The sequence below is a fragment of the Coturnix japonica genome, chromosome 9 (assembly GCF_001577835.2).
Source record: "Coturnix japonica isolate 7356 chromosome 9, Coturnix japonica 2.1, whole genome shotgun sequence".
Lineage (NCBI taxonomy): Eukaryota > Metazoa > Chordata > Aves > Galliformes > Phasianidae > Coturnix > Coturnix japonica.
This window is the reverse complement of record NC_029524.1, coordinates 2,661,924-2,684,087: the sequence shown is the minus strand read 5'-3', so window position 1 is coordinate 2,684,087 and position 22,164 is coordinate 2,661,924. Positions and strand designations below refer to the sequence as shown.

Below are 22,164 nucleotides of genomic sequence, written 5' to 3'. Positions count from 1 at the left end.
CCAACCCAGACTGATTTATGGCCAGCACAGATAAGTCCTCCTTACACAAGCCAGCTCCAGCTTAACGTTTGGACAGTGTATTTTTTGCTCAGCTTGCATTTTTTAAGTCTCAAGCTCAAATTTAACTTCCCCATTAGAAGAGCTTTGAGCTCCTTTCTCTACCCTTACCAGTGAGTCCCAAGTTTTCCATGTTATGGAATTCTCAGAGGGTGATGAGGCCCTGGCACTGCTGCCCAGAGAAGTGTGGCTGCCCCATCCCTGATGGTGCTTAGGACCAGGCTGGATGGGGCCCTGGGCAGCCTGAGCTGGTGGGGGGCAGCCAGCCCACAGCAGGGGTTGGGGCTGGGTTAGCCTTAAGTTTCCTATAAACCAGCACAAGGCCGGTTTATATTTCTTCTTTGGGCAAGAGCCTGTGGTATTTAAAGAAAACACAACCAACAGTATCCTGCTTGGTTTCAAGCCAAGCCTCTCAGATAACCCAGGTGTATTTAAAGCCAGCCACAGCCCAGGTATATGGCTGTCCCATCCCTGCACGTGGTAGGTGCCACCACCCTGCACTGCTGTCCCCTATCTTTCCCGTCCTGCACACTTCAGTATTTCCCATCACACACGTCAGCATTGCTTACAGGAACAGAAAGCCCATTGCAATCCTTGCATGCATTGGTACCACGCCTGGCCAGGTGATCTGACTTTCCCTTTGAGCTGTAGCAAATGGCTCTTTCACTGTGACTCAAGTTCACAGTGCAAAGATCGGAGTCAGTGTGCACTGCACCTCACTTCCTCCTCTGACCTCCTGTTGTCCTGGTTGCATGCAACAAGCAGAGCACCTACCTGTCTCACCTGGCAGTCTCCTCCACACTCCTGCTGCATGGAGAACATCAGGAGCTTCTGCATCACCTGGGCACAGAGGTAAGGGCAAGCAGGATGGGTGCTGGGCCAGAACAAAGACTCCAAAATCCTGCTTTGAGGAGCTTTTCCCCTTCACCTCTGCACATGCTGTCTGAATGACAGCAGCTTCTGGGCAGGATGGTGGTCTTGGTTCATTGTCAGCAACAAAATCATTTAGGAGAGAAAAGCAGGAGGATTCATCAGATGGTCTAGGCAGCACAGGTGGGAAGTGGGGGGCTGCCTGCCCACCTCAGAGAGCAGCAGACAGGAGCCTGGTGCAAACACTGCAGCACTATAGATCTGGGGATTAAATAGTAGGTTGACACCATAAGGTGCCTGCCCCTCCACGTGCAAGCATAGGAAAAGCATCATCTCGTCTAAGCAGTGTAGCATGGAGTCATTTGTATGTGTTACCAAGTAACTGAGTTATCAAGCACTACTTTCCCAGCTAATTGGTGCCCTCAATGATTGCTGATGGGGAGCAAGCAGCGCTGGCAGCATGACAGTCCCGTGCACCACGGCCCTTGTAGGGAAGGTAAGGGCAGCAATGTCACCAAGGTTCTGCTCTGTCACTGAGCAGGCAACTTTGTGAGAGAGCAGGCAAGTTCAGGAGGGCACAGGCTGGGTAGAACCACGGCACTGAGCCCAGCATGGCACTGGGCACCTGAATGAGCTCCTTTGCTCTTCAGGACACAGAGCAGTTCCTTGGGAATATACCATGATCCACATAGACAACAGTCAGGTCCCGGTGCAGATATGACTTCAGCTGTCAGAATGCCAGGAGACCAAATAGTCCGGGGGCCAGGCAGCAGATAGCAGACACTGAATTCTTCCATTTCATGCTCCATAATGGACCCTTGTAGAAGACCTTTCCTACAGGTCCCTCTCTGCCATCAGACCTATGCTGAAGCGAGTTAGAAGCAACTTGAGTCTTCAAGTCACCACTGATAACTATTGGCAGTGAGTTTCCAGGCTTGGGGCTTGCAGTATTAACATTTAAAACTCACGAGACCCTCAAATACCATGACACCAAGTCGCATGACCTTTATGTCAAAGAGGTTTAGGTTTCTTTTTCTTTGACTTGCAGTGTCCAAACCATAAGGCTCACATATCTGTACTCACCCCCATCCAAGAGCACTAGGAACCCATTTCTCAACTAAAACCAAGGTTGTGGCTCATTAACTGATATTGAGAGCCATGATCCCTAATGCCCCAAGCCCTGCTGGACAGCTGCACTACCAGCAGCCATCTGCACCCCAGGATTCCCAGCTCTGCTTACTCCTTGCATTCAAAGCCCAGGCTCATCTTTGAACCAGACACCCAAAAGAGCACATTCACACACTGAGAAGATGCTTGGCATCTTATTCCTTCCTTCCTGAGACTATCAGCTTCCTATTTTCAGGACAGGCTTCATAACCTAGACCTTGCTATGATGCTTCCAGCCCAGCTCTCCTGTCCCACTTACCCAGCATTAGGACGGTGTTTTGCAAATACAACCTGGCTCATTTGTAAATGGTTCTTTTTCAGTGCAGGTGTGTTGCAGTCACCTTGAGGCTTAAGCCAACTCATAAAACACTTTGGGTCTCAGTTGGAATTAATGTCGACCAGGAGCTCAGGCTGAACGCAACCACTACTGAGCAGGTCCCTCACATTAGTCCAAGCTGGATCACAAACAAAAGCTCTTTGGGCAGAATTGGGAACAACTTTATGTATTTCACAAGTTAAAAGAAGCAAAAGGACTAAAGCTCAAATACAGGATATTAGAAATCTCCCAATGCAGACATCCCTGAGCCCAGGAACACGCTGCACTGAGTCCTCAGCTCCCCACACGAGCAGCCCTCATTCAAGCTTTATTGCCAAGTTTCCACAGCTTTGATAACACACAGTTTTTAAAAAAAGAGAGAATGAAAAAACCAAAGCTGATTTGATAGAAAACCTTGCATCAGCCTGCCTTAATTCAGCCGGCAGAAATCAAACTGTGGAGTCAGGTATTTGACAGCTAACGCACCACACTGAATGAAAGCCCTTTCCTAACTCTTTTCTGCACCTCCAAGGTGCACGTTTCAGATAAAAGACATGTTTCCGAGTCATGCACTCACTGCCCAACCTTCTGCCTCACATTCCTTGCTCTGCCAGGCCACATCCGCCCTTGGGCAGGGAGCAGGAAGGGATGGAGCCCAGAGCCTTGCAGTACCATAACTCCACATTGCCCAAAGGCCGAGAGGAGCCAGCCCAGCCCAGCAAAACCCATGCAGCCCTCTCTATTTGTATGCACAAATATACATAAGGCAGAGCTAAAAAGACAGAGTCAGCGCCTCTCTGAAGCCCTGCAGATCCTATTACCACCAGCTCCCCAGCGCCCTGCGGCACGCACGCTCTTTGCAGCAGCCGTGGGCCTGGCATGGTGCTGAGCAGATGGCTGCAGTGACTTGGCTGGGGAAAGCTGTCAGCCCCCGGCTCCGTGCCTCACATGATGCGGCCATGCCACCTGGGCCTCCCACGGCACTCCAGGCCATGCATCAAAGGCAATGCAGGCATTAAGGCATCACTGAGGGGTCCTGGCTAAACCCCCAGCCCACCCTGCACACCCCAGTCCATCCACGCCCTGGTGTCCCCCATCTAAGCCATTCTAGGATCTGCTACACACAGTGGTGCTCCCTCATAAACACCAGCAGTGGGCTGAGGGTCACATTGTGCCCTGCTCCTCAGGTCCCAGGTAGTGCTCATCGCTGCTGTTGTGCCTCATCATCCTCCATTTAGAAACATACAGGCTGAGTACAGCCCATGGACAGCATGGCTGTGCCAGCTGGTCCTCCTGCAGCTGGTGGCACCAGGAAGGACAACTACCTATGGTGTCTGCAGGGATGGGGCATTGCAAAGCCTCAGGTCTTGCAAAAAGCCTTGAGAGAAGAGCACAGCCCGGTTACTTCAGCATTATTGCAAACAGCCACAAGCACGAGTGAACCCCAAAGGCTCCTCTTGCAGCTCCGGAGGAGTGCCAGCACACATCCATACTGAGACAGGCAGCACAGGGGCTGGGAGAGCGGCCCCAACTTCCTGGCACTCGGGGAATCTTCCTAGATCACATTACATGCATGTGTCCTTGGCTCGTCTCTGTACAGTTGAAAAACACCGTAACGGGAGCCAGCTGATTGAGACAGCCGGCTTTGCAGAGCAAAACCCAGGGAAACAATTCCCTCCTGTTATGCTCAATTGCAGACCCGCTGCTTTCACTCAACCGCCCCATTTGCTCGCATTGCGGCAGCGCCGGGTGCCGGCATTGTGCAGCAGTGCTCCTAGCATGACCTGTCCCACGTGGAAGGCTGCTGGTGCATGAGGGATGTTCCTAGGCACTGCCACCACACAAATAAATAACGATAATAATACTCTGGGGGGGCTTGCTAGCACGCCCTGTCATCTGAGCCAGTGTGGATGGAAAGAGCACGGAGCTGGCTGCGGGGTGCTGCGAGCGATTTGAATCCACTGACATTTGGCTGCCAATGGGGATGGGCTGGCTGTGTCTTCAGAAGGGAGCACAAAGCTCTTCAGTGAGCCCAGGACGTGCTGAGCCATCAGCATGTGGACCCACGGCACCCTGCTGTGCTGGGGCAGATGGGCTCCCAACACACAGCACTCAGCTGCAGTCACCTCAATGGGCCGTTCTGATCAAAGTCAACACTTTCAGGGTGATGAAGACGTTTGGAAAAGTACCATTCCCCATTTACACTGCAGTGCAGCATCGAGGGGTTGGTAACCCTAAAAGTAACCCTAAAGCAGATGGGGATGTGAACCAAGAGAGCAAGAGGTGCCTTCCTTCCCAACCCACAAGCTGATGGCTGTGTTGTCCTTGCAGGCTGTGCTGCTGCTGCTGCAACAGAGGCGAAGACAAACCCACCGAGCTCAGTTAAGTTTGCTATGGGACCAGCAATGGGGTGGTGCTGGCATGGAAGCAAAGCAACCCCAAGCACTGTGTTGGTGCATGGAGGGCATGGCCTTCCCTCTTCTTCTCTTCCACTTTCTGGGATGCGTGGGGAATATCAAAGAACTTTCCTTTCCTTACCACTTTGGCCACTCTGAATCCCAGCATACCTGTTCTACCTTTAAACACAAGATGTGTGTTGGGCAGGAGCACGGGAACGGGAGAGTAACTGGTGGTCACTGGGCAAGTAGCAGGCTCAGCTGGGTCTTAATGTTGCATCAGCACCTTGGGCACCTGGCACTACTACCTACAGTCAATGAGCAGGCAGAGGCACCTGGGCTCAGTGTAGCAGGAGCCCCCTGAGCAGCACCCATCCCTCTCCCAGCAGGAAAGCCATGCGAGGGGCACTGTCCTTGCAGCCATCTCAATGACACAAATAACGTGCCGCAGAGCTGAGGGGGATAAATGGTAAACCTCCAGCTAAGAACGATGATAATGAAAGAACAGAAGTGAAAATTCATTACCTGCATCTGCTTGGGAGCTGCCCTGAGGGAGCCTCTCAAGCTTTCTAGGTTGCTTTAACCCTCTGAGTCTGGCTCCTGTGCTTGCTCTGATGTGCTGGTTGTGATTCCTTCCCTTTTCTTAGTTTGCCACTTCTTCCATCAAACAACCATCTCCTCCTCCTGGTGCTGTGCATACAGACCCATGGCACTGTGCCATTCAAAGCTCAGGTTCCTAAAAGCAGGCAGGCAGAAAGAAAAGCATAATGTGGTTTTTGACCCATTGTTCCAGGAAAAAAAGCCTAATAGTACTTTCCCCTATTTCCAGCAACACAAGTGGAGGTGAGATCAGCAACTGGACAAGACCAGCAGCCCAGCTCCACAGGTGAGTTCATTTCCTCCTGAGCAAAGATGTCTCCCCTGTGAGCTTTTGGTCTCCTAGGGCAGGCGGATGCATTACAGCACTGCTTTGTATAACTCTGAATGCTGGAGATGGTTATCTCCTATTGTAAAGGTGATGGGAATGAGGAGGGCACCCTCCTCCTCTCAGTGCTCTACAGGGCTGCAAGTCAGGCAGTGTACCAGCATACCTAGTGGCTTCAGCCAATGCATAGCTCTTCCAAGGCATAGCAAAAGGCCTGGTGATGTGTGAAGGTTTGACAAAAGTAACTTAGTGCTCTGTGGTTTGCTCATGACCAAAGTGAGCAGCCTTGAGAGTAGAATGATGCAGGCAGCCCACATGGGGTGGTACCAAGTGATCCTAGAGGAGGGCTACAGGGGCGTTGTGTGGAGGAGAGTAGGGCTGGCTGGATGGGGCAAAGCCATGCATCTGCCTCCTGGCCCACAGAGGGGGGAGGCAGCCCCTGGTTCACCTTCTGGTTCTTTGACAAAACCTGAACTTACATGTGATGGAAAGAGTTCTGCCTCCTCCTGGACACGTTCCTCCTGTCAGTCAGCTTTGTATGTTGGAAGGGAAAAATGCCTGTCACTCCTCCTGGTACCATGCATATAGGACTATTCCTGATCTCAGAAATATGTGAGGTCAGCAACCAGACCCTCTGGTTCAGGACCCTTATGTAGCAAAACCAGGTATGCCCCACCCTATTTAACTTAACCTGCTTCCAGCTGGCATTGTGTTAGAAGAGGATTCATGCCTTAACAACAGCTAGGATCCCAGCTGGGATCACCCCCCTGATCAATAAGAAGCAAACTGAGCTGTGCTGAATGTCAGCAGAGCTGTGTTCTGACAGACATAACAACACGTCTGGGCACAGAGGATGCAGGAGGGCACAGAACTAAAGCACTGTCCCCACTGCTTCTGTGCCACCGCCTGGCCTCATGCTGCACCTTAAATGCATCCCAACCCCTCATGGCAGGGCTGTCCCAGCCACCAGCTCATCTCCTGGCTATGTGGATACTGGGAAGCCAAGCACAGGGGTTTATAGTTCAGTGGAAAGTTCTACTGCCGTCTTAAATCATAAAGCACAGCTGCTGATACAGCAGAAGCTGCAAAACGAATGGAGCATTTGAGCAATCTGAGGGTTGGAGGCCGGTGGGAGGAGAATAAGCACAGTGTCTTGCAGCTCTGCTGGAGGGAGAGGGAAAGGAGAAGTGAAAAGAGGAGATTAAAACTCATCAGAATGCCACTGTAATGCTCTGTGCGGCATGAACGCATCCTGGCACTTCAAAGTTAGCCTGCAGTTGAGAGAAGAAAATGGCAGCTGAGATTTGATGTCTGCAAATACAAAGCAACGTGCGTGGCAAAAAAACAAACAGCAAATATGAATGCACACACATGCAATAATGAGCTCTAGAGGAGCTATTCTGGGCCAAGAGAAGGACCTGGGGCATCACTGTGGATTGAGCTGCACCAGCCCAGTGGCAGGTGGGCAAAGGGCACAGGGAAGAAAACAGAACCTGTCCAAACCCAGCAGGGTACAGCACATAGAACTGCTGACCCAGCTCCACGTCTCCAAGTTCACATCCTGCAGGACCAGCAGTGGGGATCTCCTGTAGCTGAAAAGTCCACCAGAGGCTGGCAAACCCCTCCTGTACGGCCTCCAGATCTGCACTGAACACAAAATGCCCACAGAAGAGTTAATGCACACCCCTCGGCCAGGCAGCCTGCAATCTTCTTCTCCACCCAATGGGACTCAAATAACCTAATTCTTGCTCTACATTTGTATGGGCTCTCCTTCCCCTGGATCACCCCTGGAGAAATGACAGCTACGTGGTAAATACATGTAATCATGGCAGTCTGATAGCTTCTCTTGTTCTCTGGCCATTAATTCATCTCCCTGGGACTTAGGTGAGCATTTTGCATCCCGCAGCAAATTCAAAGAGCTGCCTTTATTTTAAAATCAACGCAACCATAAGAAACTTTGCTCCTTTCCCTCCTCAAAATGTAGATTTTCAGTTTCAAAAATACCCTGGCACACAGACAGCTGTTGCTGGCCATGACCTTGTCGCAGGCCAATGACAGATTTCCCATGCATGAGAAATCACAGGGCTGTAACAACCTCTTGAATGCCCCTTGTGCCAAAGCCAGGGCTTGGAGCTGATGGGGCCAACAGTGAGGACAAGGCAAAGTGTAGGGTATGGTGTGGGTCAGGGTACAGGGTGCAGGTGATGGCAACATGATGCTGATGGCTGGAATGTCCAAGTCCCCGTTAAAAGAAAGAAAACATCAACACAACCATGGACAAAATGCATCAGTTCTGCTCCCAGCTCCCGTGGGTATGTTCTGCTGGGGGCTTGCAGCACTCTGGCTCATAACTATGATGTAACCCAGGTTGCAGCAGTGCTGCCTTCTTTTATGGGTGGCTTCTACCTGGATTTGTCCTTGTTGGTGCTGTACCACCACCTTCCTGGCAATGGAGAGGATCCAAGCAATGAGGATGTACAGTTTGGGAACAGCAAGGAGAGCACCAGGATGGGAAGCAGCAGCAGAGTGTGTCGTTCTCTTGGTGCAAGGCAGACAGCAGGATGAAGCAGACAGACAGCCCGGGAGGGTGAAGTGTCGTAACAACAGCGGCTGCCCATGGGAGAGGGATGGCAGGGAGGAAAGGGTGCTGCGGGCAGGGCCGGAGCCAGGCGAGAGAGCGCTAAAGGCCAGCAGGCAGGTGGCGAAGCAGAGACCAGAAAGTCACCGTGGCCATAAATCTCCGGGTGCGGAGACGGGCAAGCCCCAGGTGGCTTGGCAAGGCTGCTGGCGAGCCCAGCGGTGCCCAGGCGGTCCGGCCAGCAGCCGCACAGTGGGACAGAGGCCAGAGATAAAATTAGAATAGCGTTTCCCTGCCAGCCCCGGAGCTGCTAACCCTGCAGCGCTGCCCTGTTTTTGGGCTGGGGGTGTCGCTGGAAAAGTAGGATTTTTTGCTCGATGCCACCACCCGCCCGGTGCCTCTGCAGCGGGGATGGTGGGAGGATGATTTGCTCTTTCGGGACAGCCCGTTAGGCTGCAGGCAGCTTCCCCTGCTCGCTCTGCTCCGTGCACCGGGCGCGGTGGAGAGGTTGATCCCCCCACCCCGAAGCGGCTGCCGGTGCGCTGTGCTTCCAGCGGCTCTTCCCAGCCACGCCGGGCTGCAGCTCCTCTCTCCGCAGAGCAGGTTGTTATTATTTCTGTCCCTAAGCATCCTTTAAGTTTCCACTTGGGGACAGAATCAGAAGGGAAAGCCTTTTAAGGATTTCTGCCCGCTGGGGAAAGCGAATCTCCCCCAAGCCAAGAGAGCTCGCGAGGGGGATTTGAGTGCAGGCAAGCGCTCAACGCCGAAAGGGCAGAGCGAGGGGAGGGGGAGCCCAGGGCACGCTCTGAAACCAGAGCCCCCGGCCGAAGCGCGGCTCCTTCCCCCGGGCAGGGCGCTCGCTGCCTCCTGGCCGCGCTCGACGTTGGCAGAGCACGGATGGTGACCGAGCGGGGCAGCTCGGCTCGGCGGCAGCTCAGCGGTGGCCCTGCCGCGATGGGGACCGTGGATCTGAAGGACGGTGCCAACGCCGTGGCGATCAACCTGCTGCTCATCGTCCGCCCCGAGCGGAAAGGGCAGAGGGACGGACTGACGGACGGCGCAGGTAAAGCCTCGTCCCAGGGAGGGGAGGGCTGTGAAGGTGCCGCGCCGGCTTCTCGCTGGGGGCGAGGAGCTTTAGAGCAGGGCTCGGGCTTTTCCCTTTGCGTGTGTTGCAAAAATAACCCTAAACTTATATTGCAGGAGAGCCGTTCTCTCTTGCACGGTGCCGGGTACGGGTGTGTGCCGCTGTAGGTGACAGGTGACACACGGGCACTGCGAGGACCAGGCGTGCACCTCGCCTTGCTCTGTGAGCACGAGACGAAGCTGCAGGGTGTGAAGGGTGTGCAGGCTTTGTTCCCACAGGTGGTTGCCCGGAGCCATTTATAGCTCCGATGCCATCTCCCTGGCTCCCAGCCTTCAAGGGGTCTTCCGAAAGGCTGTAAGCGCAGGGAACCCTCCCTGCTGGAGGAAAGGGAGGAAAGGGGAGATTCAGTTCAAAGCCTCCAGGGGAAGGCTGGCTGCTGTGCTAATGCCCCCTGGTTTGGGGATTCGTAGGAGGAGAGAAGGGAGCTGCATGGAGAGACCCGATCGCCGCACTTGTCCACACATTTATGTGGGAAATAACGCCCAGCTGACACCCCGCTGTGCCAGCACTGCCTGCCAACCTCGTATTTATATTGTACAGGTCTGAAGGATGATGGAAATGGAAACAGCAGACCGCAGCCACCTCCAAAGAGAGCCCTCAGCGGTACGTTGTCTTCCCACTCTGCATGTGGGGAAACCCCGCTACCAAAAACCAGCATGCAATTTCCACCCTCCAGTGTTTGGTGCCCAGCTCTGCTGCTCGCGGCAACAATATACTGGGAGCAACCCGTCCCCTTATAGCACTCCATGGGCTTTGCTGGGCACAAGATCCTTGGGTCACTAGGGGGGAACCCTTCATGCTCTCCTCACACCACAGCCAGGACATGTTGGTGACATCGCTGACAGAGGTGCTGGAAGAGCAGGCAGCACTCTCGATCCCTTAGCACCCCAGGGATTAATGTATTCCCCCTTAATCATTCACATTACTGTCTCAGTGGGCCGCCTTCTCCCCCATGTAGTACAGGGCAGACCCGCAGGGCTCTCAGCTTTCCCAAGTGCCCCACACTGCCTATACACAATTAATTGCACAGGTCTGAGACACCCCAACATTTTGGCTGCTCCCAGTGTGGTGAATGCACATTTGGTTACCAGACACCCATGAGGGTGTGCAAACTCCCATTGCTCCAGCCCATGCCCTCGTCACACCACACAGAGCCATCACCTCACCCTGCACCATCACCCACCTGGCACCACATGCAACCCTTCATCCACATCCGTACTACTCTGCAGAGCTCACAGTGAGCTCTCTGCTCTCCTCATGGCACTGAGCTGTCCTCCTTCCTCCAAACAGGCCAACAAACCCCCAAGGAGCCCCACAAGCAGAAGGAAACTGTTACTTCCTATACTAATGAAGGTAAGTGGCCACACAAGAGAGATGGGTTTTCCGGAGCAGAGATTTAGGGATCTCTTGCTCAAGCAGTTTTGTAACAAAACATGCTGGGACACCCCAAACTAGTGAAAAATGCCTTACAGTGATCCCACAGGAACTCAGAAAGCCCCAGTCTCCAGTGAAGCTGTTGGGAGCATCCTGGCATGCCGAGCACTGTGCTCCCAGCCACTGCTGCCCCTCTCAGGCAGTGGCCTTTGCCAAAGTCTCTCATATCCCAAGTCAAATCATTTCCATAGCTTTGAGCCTTTTTATGTGTCATTCCGAGAAAAATCAATGAGAGCCATTGATTCTCTGTTTACCGTATCTCCATGAAGGACTACTTAATAGGGCAATAAACCTCTTCTTCAAGCTGCCACATGATCCTCGCTGAGGACTTCTGCTTTATCGCCTATTACACTTTAACAGTCTGCCTTTTTTTTCCCCTTTTCTTTATGAGAACTGGGAAAACATATATATATATTTGAGATCTACAGTAGGGGTGACTCTGTGCTTCCTCACTGTATGGTTTGTTTGTTCTGCCAGTAAAGTGGAGGGCTCTGGTCCTTTCACAGGGCCAGAGGTGCTGCCTGTTCTGCTAAAGCTGAGCCATTTCAGTTAGACTTGATGACCTTGGAGGTCCTTCCCAACCCAGATGACCCCGTGATTCTAGATTTGGACAAACATGACCTGGGCTTGGCACACAGACCCCTTGGCTCGATGCCACTCACCTTCCCGTTCTCTTGCTGATTCGAGCTCCTTTTCCCAGCGTGTTTGTCACCATTTCTTTCAGGAACCCACGTGACAGTGGAGATCCATCCCAAGGGCACCTCCCCGCAGTTCTTCAAGAAGCTCTCCTTTGGGAAAGGTACGTCCTTGGCTGAGGAACCACCGTGGCCATGGCAGAGGGGACATCTCTCCCTCTGCAGGTGTCACCCCTCTGAACCAGGGGGACACTTCATCCTTATGCGAGGTGCCGACTGCTACAACCTCACAGCAGCTTCACAGATTGTGCTGTTGCCATTGCAGGTCCCTGGAGAACACCCAGCCTGAGAGGCCAGGACAACAAAGGTGAGGCTGCCTGCTGCCACACAGCCCCGTGCTGGGGGGTTGGCCCTGGAGGGAACCCACTCCCACTTCCCTCACTGAGGGCTGTCACCTCAAAGCTCTGGAGATGCCACCAGCCCCTGGGCCAGGTGCTGACCATGACACCTGCACATCCTCCAGGCCAACAGTAGTTTGGCTGGTGTCTGATGTCCCCAGCCCTGGGGCTGCAATGGGAGACATCCAGCAGCTGAGGAGCGCAGAGCACAGGGATAGCCTGGGGACTCAGAATGCATCTGTTTCTCTTTGTCTTCTTCTCTTGCCAAGAACTGCTCACCTCATACTTTCTTGTGTTGTTTTCCAGCTTTTGAAAGGACCGAAGCCCCACGGCCACCAAGCACAAAAGACCTGCATGGTAACTATCTGCTGTACCCCCTTCCATGCTGGCCCCAGGTAGAATCATAGAATCGTTTGATTGGAAAGGAACCCTTAAAGGCCATCTAGCACAACTCCCCTGCAATGAATAGGGACACCTACAGCTCCATCAGGTGCTCAGAGCCCCTTCCAGCCTGATCTTGAATGTCTCCAGGGACAGGACATCCACCACCTCTCTGGGCAGCCTGTGCCAGTACCAGATAGGAAGCCTATCACTCCTAAAAGCTCCTGCAGGGCACAAAGCAGTGATCTGATTTGTCCTACCATGACCACATCCACCTTCCCAGACCTCCATACATCCACAGTGGCTTTGGGACCGTCACACACTAGAAATGTTCTCAAAGCTCCGTGCCCCGCTGCCGATGTTGCAGCCAGGCTCTGTGCTCACATCCCAGCTGCCCAACCTGCTGAGTTACTCCAGATCTTGCATTTGCATTGAGCCTCTGCAGCTACAACCTGACAAAGATGAAAACCAATAACCAGCTTTAAGAAAATAGCCAGTTCCCAAAAGGCAACAAGTAATTTTAGGATCACTATGTAGCAGGAACCTTCAAACACATAAATCCGCTTTCACTCTCCTATGGTCAGCCTATAGCCCTTTGCAGGGAAAGCTGATTTAAACAAAGCTCTGCATGCACAGGTGCCCTTATACTCACTGTCCCTGAGCACCCACTGCTGACGTCCCCACAGGCAGGAGCAGCCCTCCCTTCCCCAGACAATGACAGCTTGTTTCTTCCCAGTGTATCCATGGGACAAATTCTCTTTGAAATCCCTGGCAGTGGATCTACAGAAATTTGAGAAGCTGGATGCCTATGCATTAAAAGTAAGTCTCACTTGTGCCTCCGTCCCTCTTCCCTGCACACATCAGCAGCAGACACCCTGCTCTGGGAGGGAACCTGTGACCAAAAATACATCTTGCTCGAAACGTGGAATTAGAGCTTTGTACTTCTATTTTTAATGAAGCTCAAGACACAGCAGCATGTGCTGTGCAGGACCGGGATGGGGAAGGCAGGGGATCCACCTCAGTGCTTTTTCATGCCAGTCTCACAACGCTTCCTCTTCCAACAGGTGAACAACAAGGGCAGTGTAGAAGAGCTCGTCCAAACCCTGCTTAAACAAGCCCGGACCGACCTGGAGAAAGTCCGTGTCATATGGATGTGGATATGCCACCACATAGGTAGGCTGGGATCTTCCACTGAGGAGATAACGCTGCTGCTGCTGCTCCCATTACACACCTGTTGTAATTTACTCCGTGGGTGGTTTCACACAAGGGCAGGTGGTGGGTAGAAGGAAGTGGTCATGGCACTGAGCTCTTTGAGTTTAGGAAGCACGTAGGCAGCACTCTCAGACACAGGGTCTGATTTTTGGGTGGTGCTGCATGGAGCCAGGGGTTGCACTCAATAATCTTTATGGGTCCCTTCCACCTCAGGATACTCTGTGCTTACCCTGAAATGCATCCAGAGGTTATTCTACCACCTCTGTTTCCACACTCCCCATCCCAGCACTGCCAGGCCCTGCGAGGTTTGCGTGGGACTGCTATTAATATATACCCTACCAATGTATACCCTACCATAAAAGCAGTACCTCAGAGAGGCCAGCTTTTATAAAACCTGTTTGGTTACCGTTTCTGCCAGTATCAACACCCTTCTGACCCCATGGGAACTGCCAACATGAGTCTCCCTTGCTTCTTCCTCCTAAACCCCAAAACAAGCAACACCGGAGTTTCAGGAGTAACCAAGGTACAAAGAGAAGGAAGGAAGCAGAAGGGAAACCTCTCCCAGCTGGAGAGTGGTGGTGGTCAATTGGATTTGCAGATTGCTTGCATTTTGCATGGGGTATTTTACTTCTCAGAAAGAGCAGTGAGGTGCTGCACAGCTGCACAGGGAGGGGGTGGGGTCACCATCCCTGGAGGTGTTCAGAGCCATGGGGATGTGGCACTGAGGGATGTGGGCAGTGGGCACAGTGGGGTGGGCTGGGGTTGGACTCACCCTGGTTGTGCTCACAGAGATGGAAGCAGTACCAGCACTGCCCCACGCTGCCTGGGGCCTTGGGATGAACTTCGGCTGTCTTCCTTCCCACAGAGTACGACGTAGTGGGCTTCCATAACAAAAGCCTGCGGCTGTGTGAACCCACGGACGTGCTGCGGACGGGGAAGAGCGTCTGCGAAGGATATGCTGGGCTCTTCCAGAAAATGTGCAGGTAAATTAAGCTCAGGAGCATTCAATGCCAGGGAGGGTTAACATCTGTTGTCATCTCTGTGCTTATTCTGTCTGCCTTTGCATTGACTGATGTGACTTTAAGCAAGACGCAGAACTTCAGCTTTCAAACCATGCTGTGGAAAAGCAGCAAGTCCTGGAAAGGTCAATTTGGCTCCCTCCCCACTCCCTCCCCAGCATAATTTGCTTTGTGCCATCTGCTGAGCTTCGCATCATATTAACATAATGGCAGATGAAAACACGGAGATAATTCGGTTAGCAGAGCCTGGGTTTTTCCTTCGAGTGTCTGCATGTGAAGGTTAAAAGCATGGCAGGACTCAAACCCGAAGGAAGGAGCTGCCTGCAGCACACTGCTGGGGCAGAGGCAGGTGAAGCCCAGCAGGAGCTTCCCCAGCCCTCCTGCTAAAACCCAGGCCCCCACTGCCCCACGCTGCTCCCAGCTGCCACCCATTGACCATCAGTCATCAGCAAGGATGCCAAAAGGACCATTGGCTTTCCACAGCAACTCATAACATTTAGGAAGGTCTTCACCTTCAAATTAACAAAACTTAAAAGGAAAAGGACAGGTTTTAAAACAGGTAATACCATGCCAGATGCCAATGATGCTAACTCAGTAGGTACTTCCAGCCAATAACCCGTGACATCCGATCTTGCTTTTTGAAGAGTAAAATAAAGAAACAGGATGACGAAATATGAATTTATGACCGCATCTTATGAACCACTTATTAGCAGTTAGAAGTGGAGTAAATTATCGTCTGTTCATTAAAAGGCGTGTGCTTTTTCATTAAAAACAATCTTCCCAAGGAGCTCTCTTCCTATTTAAAGGCTATGCTGGTGCACCTCGCATCTCTCCATTCCAGGCTGGGTACCAATTCTGGGAGGTAGGACTGCTCCTGTCACCCAGTCTGCCATATCTGTCAATGAGATAAATACTCAGCTCCTTCCCTCAGAAACCATAACCAAAGCCATCTCCTTCTTGCAAGACAACCAACCCCCTCATTCTCTCTTCTCGTGGGTGAACCTCCAAGTCTGGAGAAGCCAGACTTGCTTCTTTCTTCTGATGAATTCATCAAAGTCAGCCAGGAATTGAAGGGAAGAAGTTGCCACTGAACTCAAGTGATGCCTGTAGCAAGATCTGAATTGTTTCCTACTCCTTTTGAAGCAGAAAAACTATTCACCACCTTGGTGCACCAAAACACCTAACCACTCAGGTGCACCAAGCAGATGTTGGCAACTGCTTCTCAGCTCATTTCTTCCAGTTCCAGCTCCTTGCATCTCAGTCATTTTCTACCATCACATTACTGAGTCAGGCAGGAGATCCTCCATCTTCCCCCTGTGTGGTGAATTTGGCTCTGTAAAGTTCTACACAAGAGCAGAGATGTGATCCCACACTATTCTCACCAAGGCCATTCAGCTCCCACAAGATGCTGTAGCCTGCTTTTGGCCTGTCCAGTATCAGAGACCATCAGTGGGATGCTCTGACCTTCCACTTGGGAACTCTGAACACACCTGAGCACAACTCCTGCATTGCCTTTGCTGGTGCTTAAGTGTGAGCACAGGGCAGGATACTGCCTGCACACCCCAGCTAACAAGAGGTCTGGGCAGCCCAGGAGCATTAGGTGCCACTCCCGGCAGCACATTGGTGATGCCCCATCCCTGGGGGTGCTCAGGGCCAGGCTTGAGGGGGCCCTGGGCAGCCTGAGCTGGTGGGGGGCAGCCAGCCTACACCCAGGGTTGGGACTGGGTAGGCTGCGGGATTCCTTCCATCCCAACCATTGTGTGATTCTATGAAGCTGGTGGGGCTGTTCTCCTTAAAGCAGCATCACATCCACAAAACAAGTGCACCTCTATGAGCACCACCAAACTGCCAGCGACCAGCCAGTACCACAGTCATCAGACCTGGCTTCTTTACAACCATGCTAATTATCTTCCCTGTAAATGCCACTGTTCCTCTCCCTGAATTCAGCCTTCATTATGCAGCACGCACAGTTTGTCACTGAAGGTAGCTGCTCCAGCAAACACGCTTCTCAATGAAGAAGAAAAATGTCAATACCGTCCTACACAAAAGGCAATCCTCTAAGTGTGGCAAGTTGAGATTAATGCTGAAATGCGATGCTAACATTAGAGTCAAAGCAGAGAGCTCATTAACACACTGCTTACTTAAATCCTATTTAAACTTCAACAGGTATTCATTATTTATATATGTGTATATAAAGGGAAACGTGTATTCATTTGAGGCTTAGGCAAGCACAAGGCCACACTGTAAGGAAATGCAACCAGACCCCACAGCACTGTGAGGTCTGAGGCTGTGGCTGCTGCCAAGCACTGGGCCTCCTGCTCCATTGAGAGCACAAGCATGAGCAAACACACTTCTAATTTATAATTACGTAGGCTAACTGTGGAGATTATCAAAGGGATTTCACTGCAGTACAAGACAGAGATCAGCTCGGCACTCTGTCTTTGTCCTCCTTCTCCTCCAGCCATGCTGCACTCATGGTGCATTGGGCAGAGGGGCAAAGCAGGCAGAGAAGGGCCCATTCCTCCTATGGGACATTCCCCAGTGCCTATGCAAAGGCTGCAAGAAAAGCAAAATCCTTGTTGCCTTTCAGAGTCGCAGGGATCCAGTGCATGAAGCTGTCGGGGTACTCCAAGGGCTACGGGTACAAGATAGGGCAGACCTTCCAGGGGAACTCTGACCATGCCTGGAACGCCGTCTACCTCGATGGGAGGTGGCACCTCTTGGACAGCACCTGGGGAAGTGGCACTGTGGATGATGCCTCAACCAAGTTCACCTTCAGGTAAGGAAGTATTCACTGTCTTAGCACAAAGGCCCACCACAAAGGTGAGTGAATGGGGACGGTGACACCAGTGGCAAATTTCATGCAGCATTGCAAGAGCTGAAGCTCTGAGCAAGGCACTAGGGCTGCCCATGCAGGGGATGGAGCATGTTCCTAAGCAGGCAGAAGCACAGCAGCTGCTGGAGGTGCTTTGCTGTTCTTTGCTCCCGTTCCTTGTGCTTTGCTTCCATTTAAGCAATGCAATGAGGTGCTGGATTCCTGGCTTTTGACTGCACCAGCAAGTGCCTCACTCTCCAGTGCCAAGAAGGGCCTTCCTCCTTCCTTGGGAGCCTATTGATCCAGAAGCATTTTGCCTTGGAGATGCCATTTTCCAGCTGTTCACCTTGGAGATGGGAGGCTCCGGTCCCTTTTCTCCTTGGAGATCTTCAAACCCACAGCCCTCAGTAGCCCAAAACGCTCCAACTTCCTCCCACAAAACCACCACCGCTGCGCGGCGGAAGAAATAACTGCTTATCATTACTCATTTTCCTTTCATCTCTTCCTCCTCCTTCCAGATACAACGAGTTTTACTTTCTGACTCACCCGGCTCTCTTCGTGAACAATCACTTCCCAGATAACAGCAACTGGCAGCTCCTCAAACCAACGCTGACGCTGAAGCAGTTTGAGAGCAACCTGCAGCACAACAGCGACTTCTACAAGCTGGGGCTGCTGGCTGCACACCCACAGACAGCCCTCATCCAGACAGGTAACCCCTTGTTGTACCTACAGCACAAGATTAGAAGCGTTGCTGTTCATCTATTGGCAAATATAACCCGACAATGAGATTAAAGCCTTTTGCTGGGTTCCACAAGGTTGATTTATAGAACAATGTATAGCTGGGAGTTTCTTTATGTCATACTCCTTAAAGGGCTGAAGGAACTAAGCTAGATGGGTGTTCTCCTTGAATGCAAGGAACACAGAGTTAAAACTGAAGGGCAACACCACTGTATGGTTTCACGTTGTCCTCCAGCATGCTGTGTACAAGCTTTATATGGCAATAGAGGATCTCATGTCTGTGTGCCTTTCTCCAAAGCTCCTTGGGGCAGCTGCTGGGCTGAAATCAGCTTGAGCCCATCAACGTGAGCCCTTCTTGACCACTCAGGCTGCTGGCACTTGATGCTGCACACAGGCTTTCATACTCCACAGGGACACTTTCAGTTTATATTCTACAGGAGCACAGCTCCATTTCAGTTTATGTTCTACAGGATCAATGCATGTCTGCAAGCCAAGGCCACTCAGACCTTGTTCTTTCTGAGGGGCACCAATTCCTGCAGACAGCTGCAGCTCTGTAGCGCAGTGGCAATCAGCTGGGGAAGGTTCATTTCTCATACGTACAAAAAATGCACTAAAACTCCAATGTGGTTTATTTTCTTATGTGTTTTGTAGAAAATGGAACAGCCACCATCTCAGTGGAGTGCCGCCCGTCCACATTATTCACCTTTAAGCTGGAGGGAACAGACAAGCATGGCTTGTTGACCTTGAGGAAACAAGGGATGAAGCTGGAGCTCTACCCCCAGAAGACGGGACGCCAGGAGCTGCAGATCTTTGCCAGACCCTCCAAATCCACTGAAGACGTCTATACCTGTGTGCTGGAGTACATCGTGGAGTGCAAGTCCGTGGACAAGAGCAGGCACTTCCCAAAGGACCTGCACCAGCCCGTGGGGCCCAGCTGGTTCACAGAGAAACAGGGCTTCCTGCGGCCCTCGCACCCCGACCCCATCATTCACACCAACGACGGGCGCTGCTCCCTCACCTTCACCCTGGGGAAGGACATCAGCATCCTGGCCTCACTGCACACCGACAGCAGCAGCCTGAGCGAGGAGATGAGCAGGCAGCACATCATGCAGATCCAGCGCGGCAACCAAGTGGAGTTTAAGGTCCATCTGCCCCACGCGGGGAGCTTTGTTCTGAAGTTCTTCACCAAGAAGAAGTCAGACCCCGGCAGTTACAGCTTCGTCTTCAACTACCTCATCACCTGCCTGAACACCGAGGTGAAGTGGCCCGCCTTCCCACTGAGGTACAGCAAGTGGGCTGAGGGCTACGAACTGCTGGAGCCGCTCTCCAGGCTGCTGCCAGCCAACCGCAACGTGCAGTTCAAGCTCAAAATGCAGGGCATATCCAAGGTGCTGGTGCAGGCGGGGGACACCTACACACTGACCCTGAGCAGAGACGGCTTCTGGGAGGGAACCTGCAACACTGCAGGGTGCACGGAGCTCTTCGTCATGGTGCATGAGAACGCCAATCATGGCTACTACTCACACATCCTGAAGTATGACATTGAGACGCAGTAAGGCCTCCTCTTCACTCCCCGACTCTCCTGCACCACCCAACTCACCCCAAACCAATGCTGCTTTGTTCTCCCAAGCAAAGTTGCTCCTGCGAGGGCTCAGAGGCAGAAAATCCCATTACAAAGGGATCAACCCCCTACCCAAGTTTCAGTAGCACTGCCCAGGAAATGCTTTGGAGAAACCAACGGCCATCTGGCCTTCAGCAGCAATGGCTGCTTTCTAAACTACGGACCATAAGTGAAGTCTTATTACGACTACTTAGAGTAGCACCCTCTGGTTCTGAGCAGCACTATAGAACACGGGGAATTTCAGGTTATTTCAACCAGGTTTCTTTAGACATCCCAGGAGAGAGAAGTGTTGGGAAGGAGATACAAAGCGACGTTTTCTTGTGCACTTCATTGTCTTACGCATTCTAGTGATACTGCGAAATGACTTCTTACACTGAATCTTAAACTCAATAAACAAAATAATTTTTACCTTTTTATATTAGAGTATTTGGATTGTAAGCACTTTTTTTTTCCCCTGTACTATTAGCACTGTAATCGTATCTCAAGCATAGAGGTGTTTGCACAACTCAAAACATAGCAAAATGGAGAATAAAGCGCTTGATAATCGCTCCTTCCTCCAGCTTGTCTGTGCAGAACTGGGACTGCTGAGCTCATAGGGCTGCATGGGGCTGAGTGATGGTATCACCACGTACAGCACATCCCATAACCTCCTCCTGGAGAACCACAGTGCATACAGCGGTCTGATACTGGAGCTCACCGACACACCCTGCAAGATCAACACCTTCATCCACCTCTGATGTTAGTGTGATCTGACGGACATTGTGTTTGCTCTTGGATTTACAATAAATCTGTTCTGGTTTTGCATTCTGTTTCATTGATCTCATGATACGAACTCCTCCTCACAAAGATGCAGCATTCTGCATGTAAAATGTGTGGGTTATCCTGGTATTTCCCTCAGCCCCACCAACCAGGTGAGAGTTTTTCATACTTTGAGACAAGGAAGCTCCATACATGACATAGAATCATAGAGACTGGAAAAGACCCCTCAGATCCTTAAGTCCAACCCAACCCCACTGCGCCCACTGCCCACATCCCTCAGTGCCACATCTCCACAGCTCTGAACACCTCCAGGGATGGTGACTGCCCCACCTCCCTGTGCAGCACCTCGCTGCTCTGTCTGAGATGAAATTCTTCCTAATATCCAACCTGAACCTCCCCTGATACAACTCGAGGCCATTCCCTCTCATCATATTGCTGTTATTTGGGAGTAGAGGCCGACCCCCAATTTGCCACAACCTTCTCTCAATGCATAGAAAGTTTGAAGTCCTGCCCTCCTGTGGGCTGGCACTGCCTCAGTGAGCATCCATGGGCACAAAGGGAACAGAGAGGGCATCTCCTTTGTCCTCTGCCTGGTGACATCCTAGGGAGCGTCCCCTCCTCTCTTGCAAAGTGCTGCAGCACTCAGACCCTGCAGTGACATGCACGTACATAGGCACAAACATTTCATACTTTGAGAGTGACCAAAAAGCACTTTTACAGCTACAACTGTAGCAGGCAGAGCCTGCAGCAGCTTCAGAGATGCTGCCCTGCTGCAAAGAGAACTACTGCAAACGAATTGCCACCTTTGTCTTTCAAGCACAAAGCAAACATCTGGCTCAGCATCTCATCATCCTAGCTCAGATGTTTAAGAGATTCATTGGTGCTACTGGAAATATGAGCTCAAAGGCAAAAGCAACAACTCTCCATGTTCATTAACAATACAGCTGCCAGTGCTAGCACTTGTCGCAGGGGCTGTATGATGCTGGAAGGCACAGAGGAGCGCCTGCAGAACATGGCACCCCTGGATGAAAGGAGCTCAGAGGCCTGCACCTGCTGTGACACCTCCCCCCAGCACAAACACAGCTCTGCCTCCTCCCCTTCGTCAAAGAAATGCACATACCCCATCAGAGATGAGGAGAGCATGTCTGGCAGTACAGATAACCCACAGCCAACACACATGGAAGCATGGGAGCTGGGACAGGCCCTAAGCCAGCAGCTCCCCTGCAGCCAACTGTCATCTTTAGACCAACCTACAGCTCACCCCGGCTTTTGTCCAAACTCCCCATGACCAACAAGTCCTTACCTGAGATGTGAATGTTCCAGGAACGCCAACCTGTGGGCAGCTCAGAGCACAAACCCAGACCAAAGCTGTTTGTAAAACACACGACCATGTGGGCAGGTGAATGACTCATAGCATAAATGGCACAGAGAGAACCCAGGATGGAGCTGAAGATTTCATCTTTGTTCAAAGAACTGCAAAAGAAAGGCAGAATAAAAGGACATGTTGATTCAGAAGTCCTCCACCTTTCCAACCGTGGAATGCAGAACTGCCCAGCAAGGCACTGGCCCAATTCTGGCATAGCAGGAAGGCTGCAGCCTGCCCACAGGCATCACCTTGCTGAAAACATCTGCCAAACCCAATGGAAAGGAACTGGAAAGTGAGGGCAAGGGATGCTTCTGTGCCTAGGTTTGTCCGTGC

General features: G+C 51.9%; 1 protein-coding gene across 2 annotated transcripts; it reads left to right on the top strand.

Annotated features, from left to right (window-relative positions):
- Positions 1-356: 356 nt before the first annotated feature.
- Positions 357-20,510, top strand: KY (kyphoscoliosis peptidase). 2 transcript variants are annotated; one of them, XM_015871304.2, is made up of 14 exons: positions 357-909; positions 4,742-4,791; positions 5,636-5,692; positions 9,994-10,056; positions 10,744-10,806; positions 11,612-11,686; positions 11,848-11,889; positions 12,227-12,277; positions 13,038-13,120; positions 13,366-13,474; positions 14,379-14,496; positions 17,123-17,311; positions 17,866-18,056; positions 18,737-20,510. In XM_015871304.2, exons 1-14 carry the CDS (start codon positions 656-658, stop codon positions 19,639-19,641), a joined length of 2,250 nt encoding a protein of 749 aa, XP_015726790.2. In that variant the 5' UTR covers positions 357-655; the 3' UTR covers positions 19,642-20,510. The 2 variants fall into 2 exon arrangements, with proteins under 2 accessions (XP_015726790.2, XP_015726791.1); XM_015871305.2 differs by lacking the exons at positions 357-909; positions 4,742-4,791; positions 5,636-5,692 and adding an exon at positions 8,316-9,372.
- Positions 20,511-22,164: the final 1,654 nt, after the last annotated feature.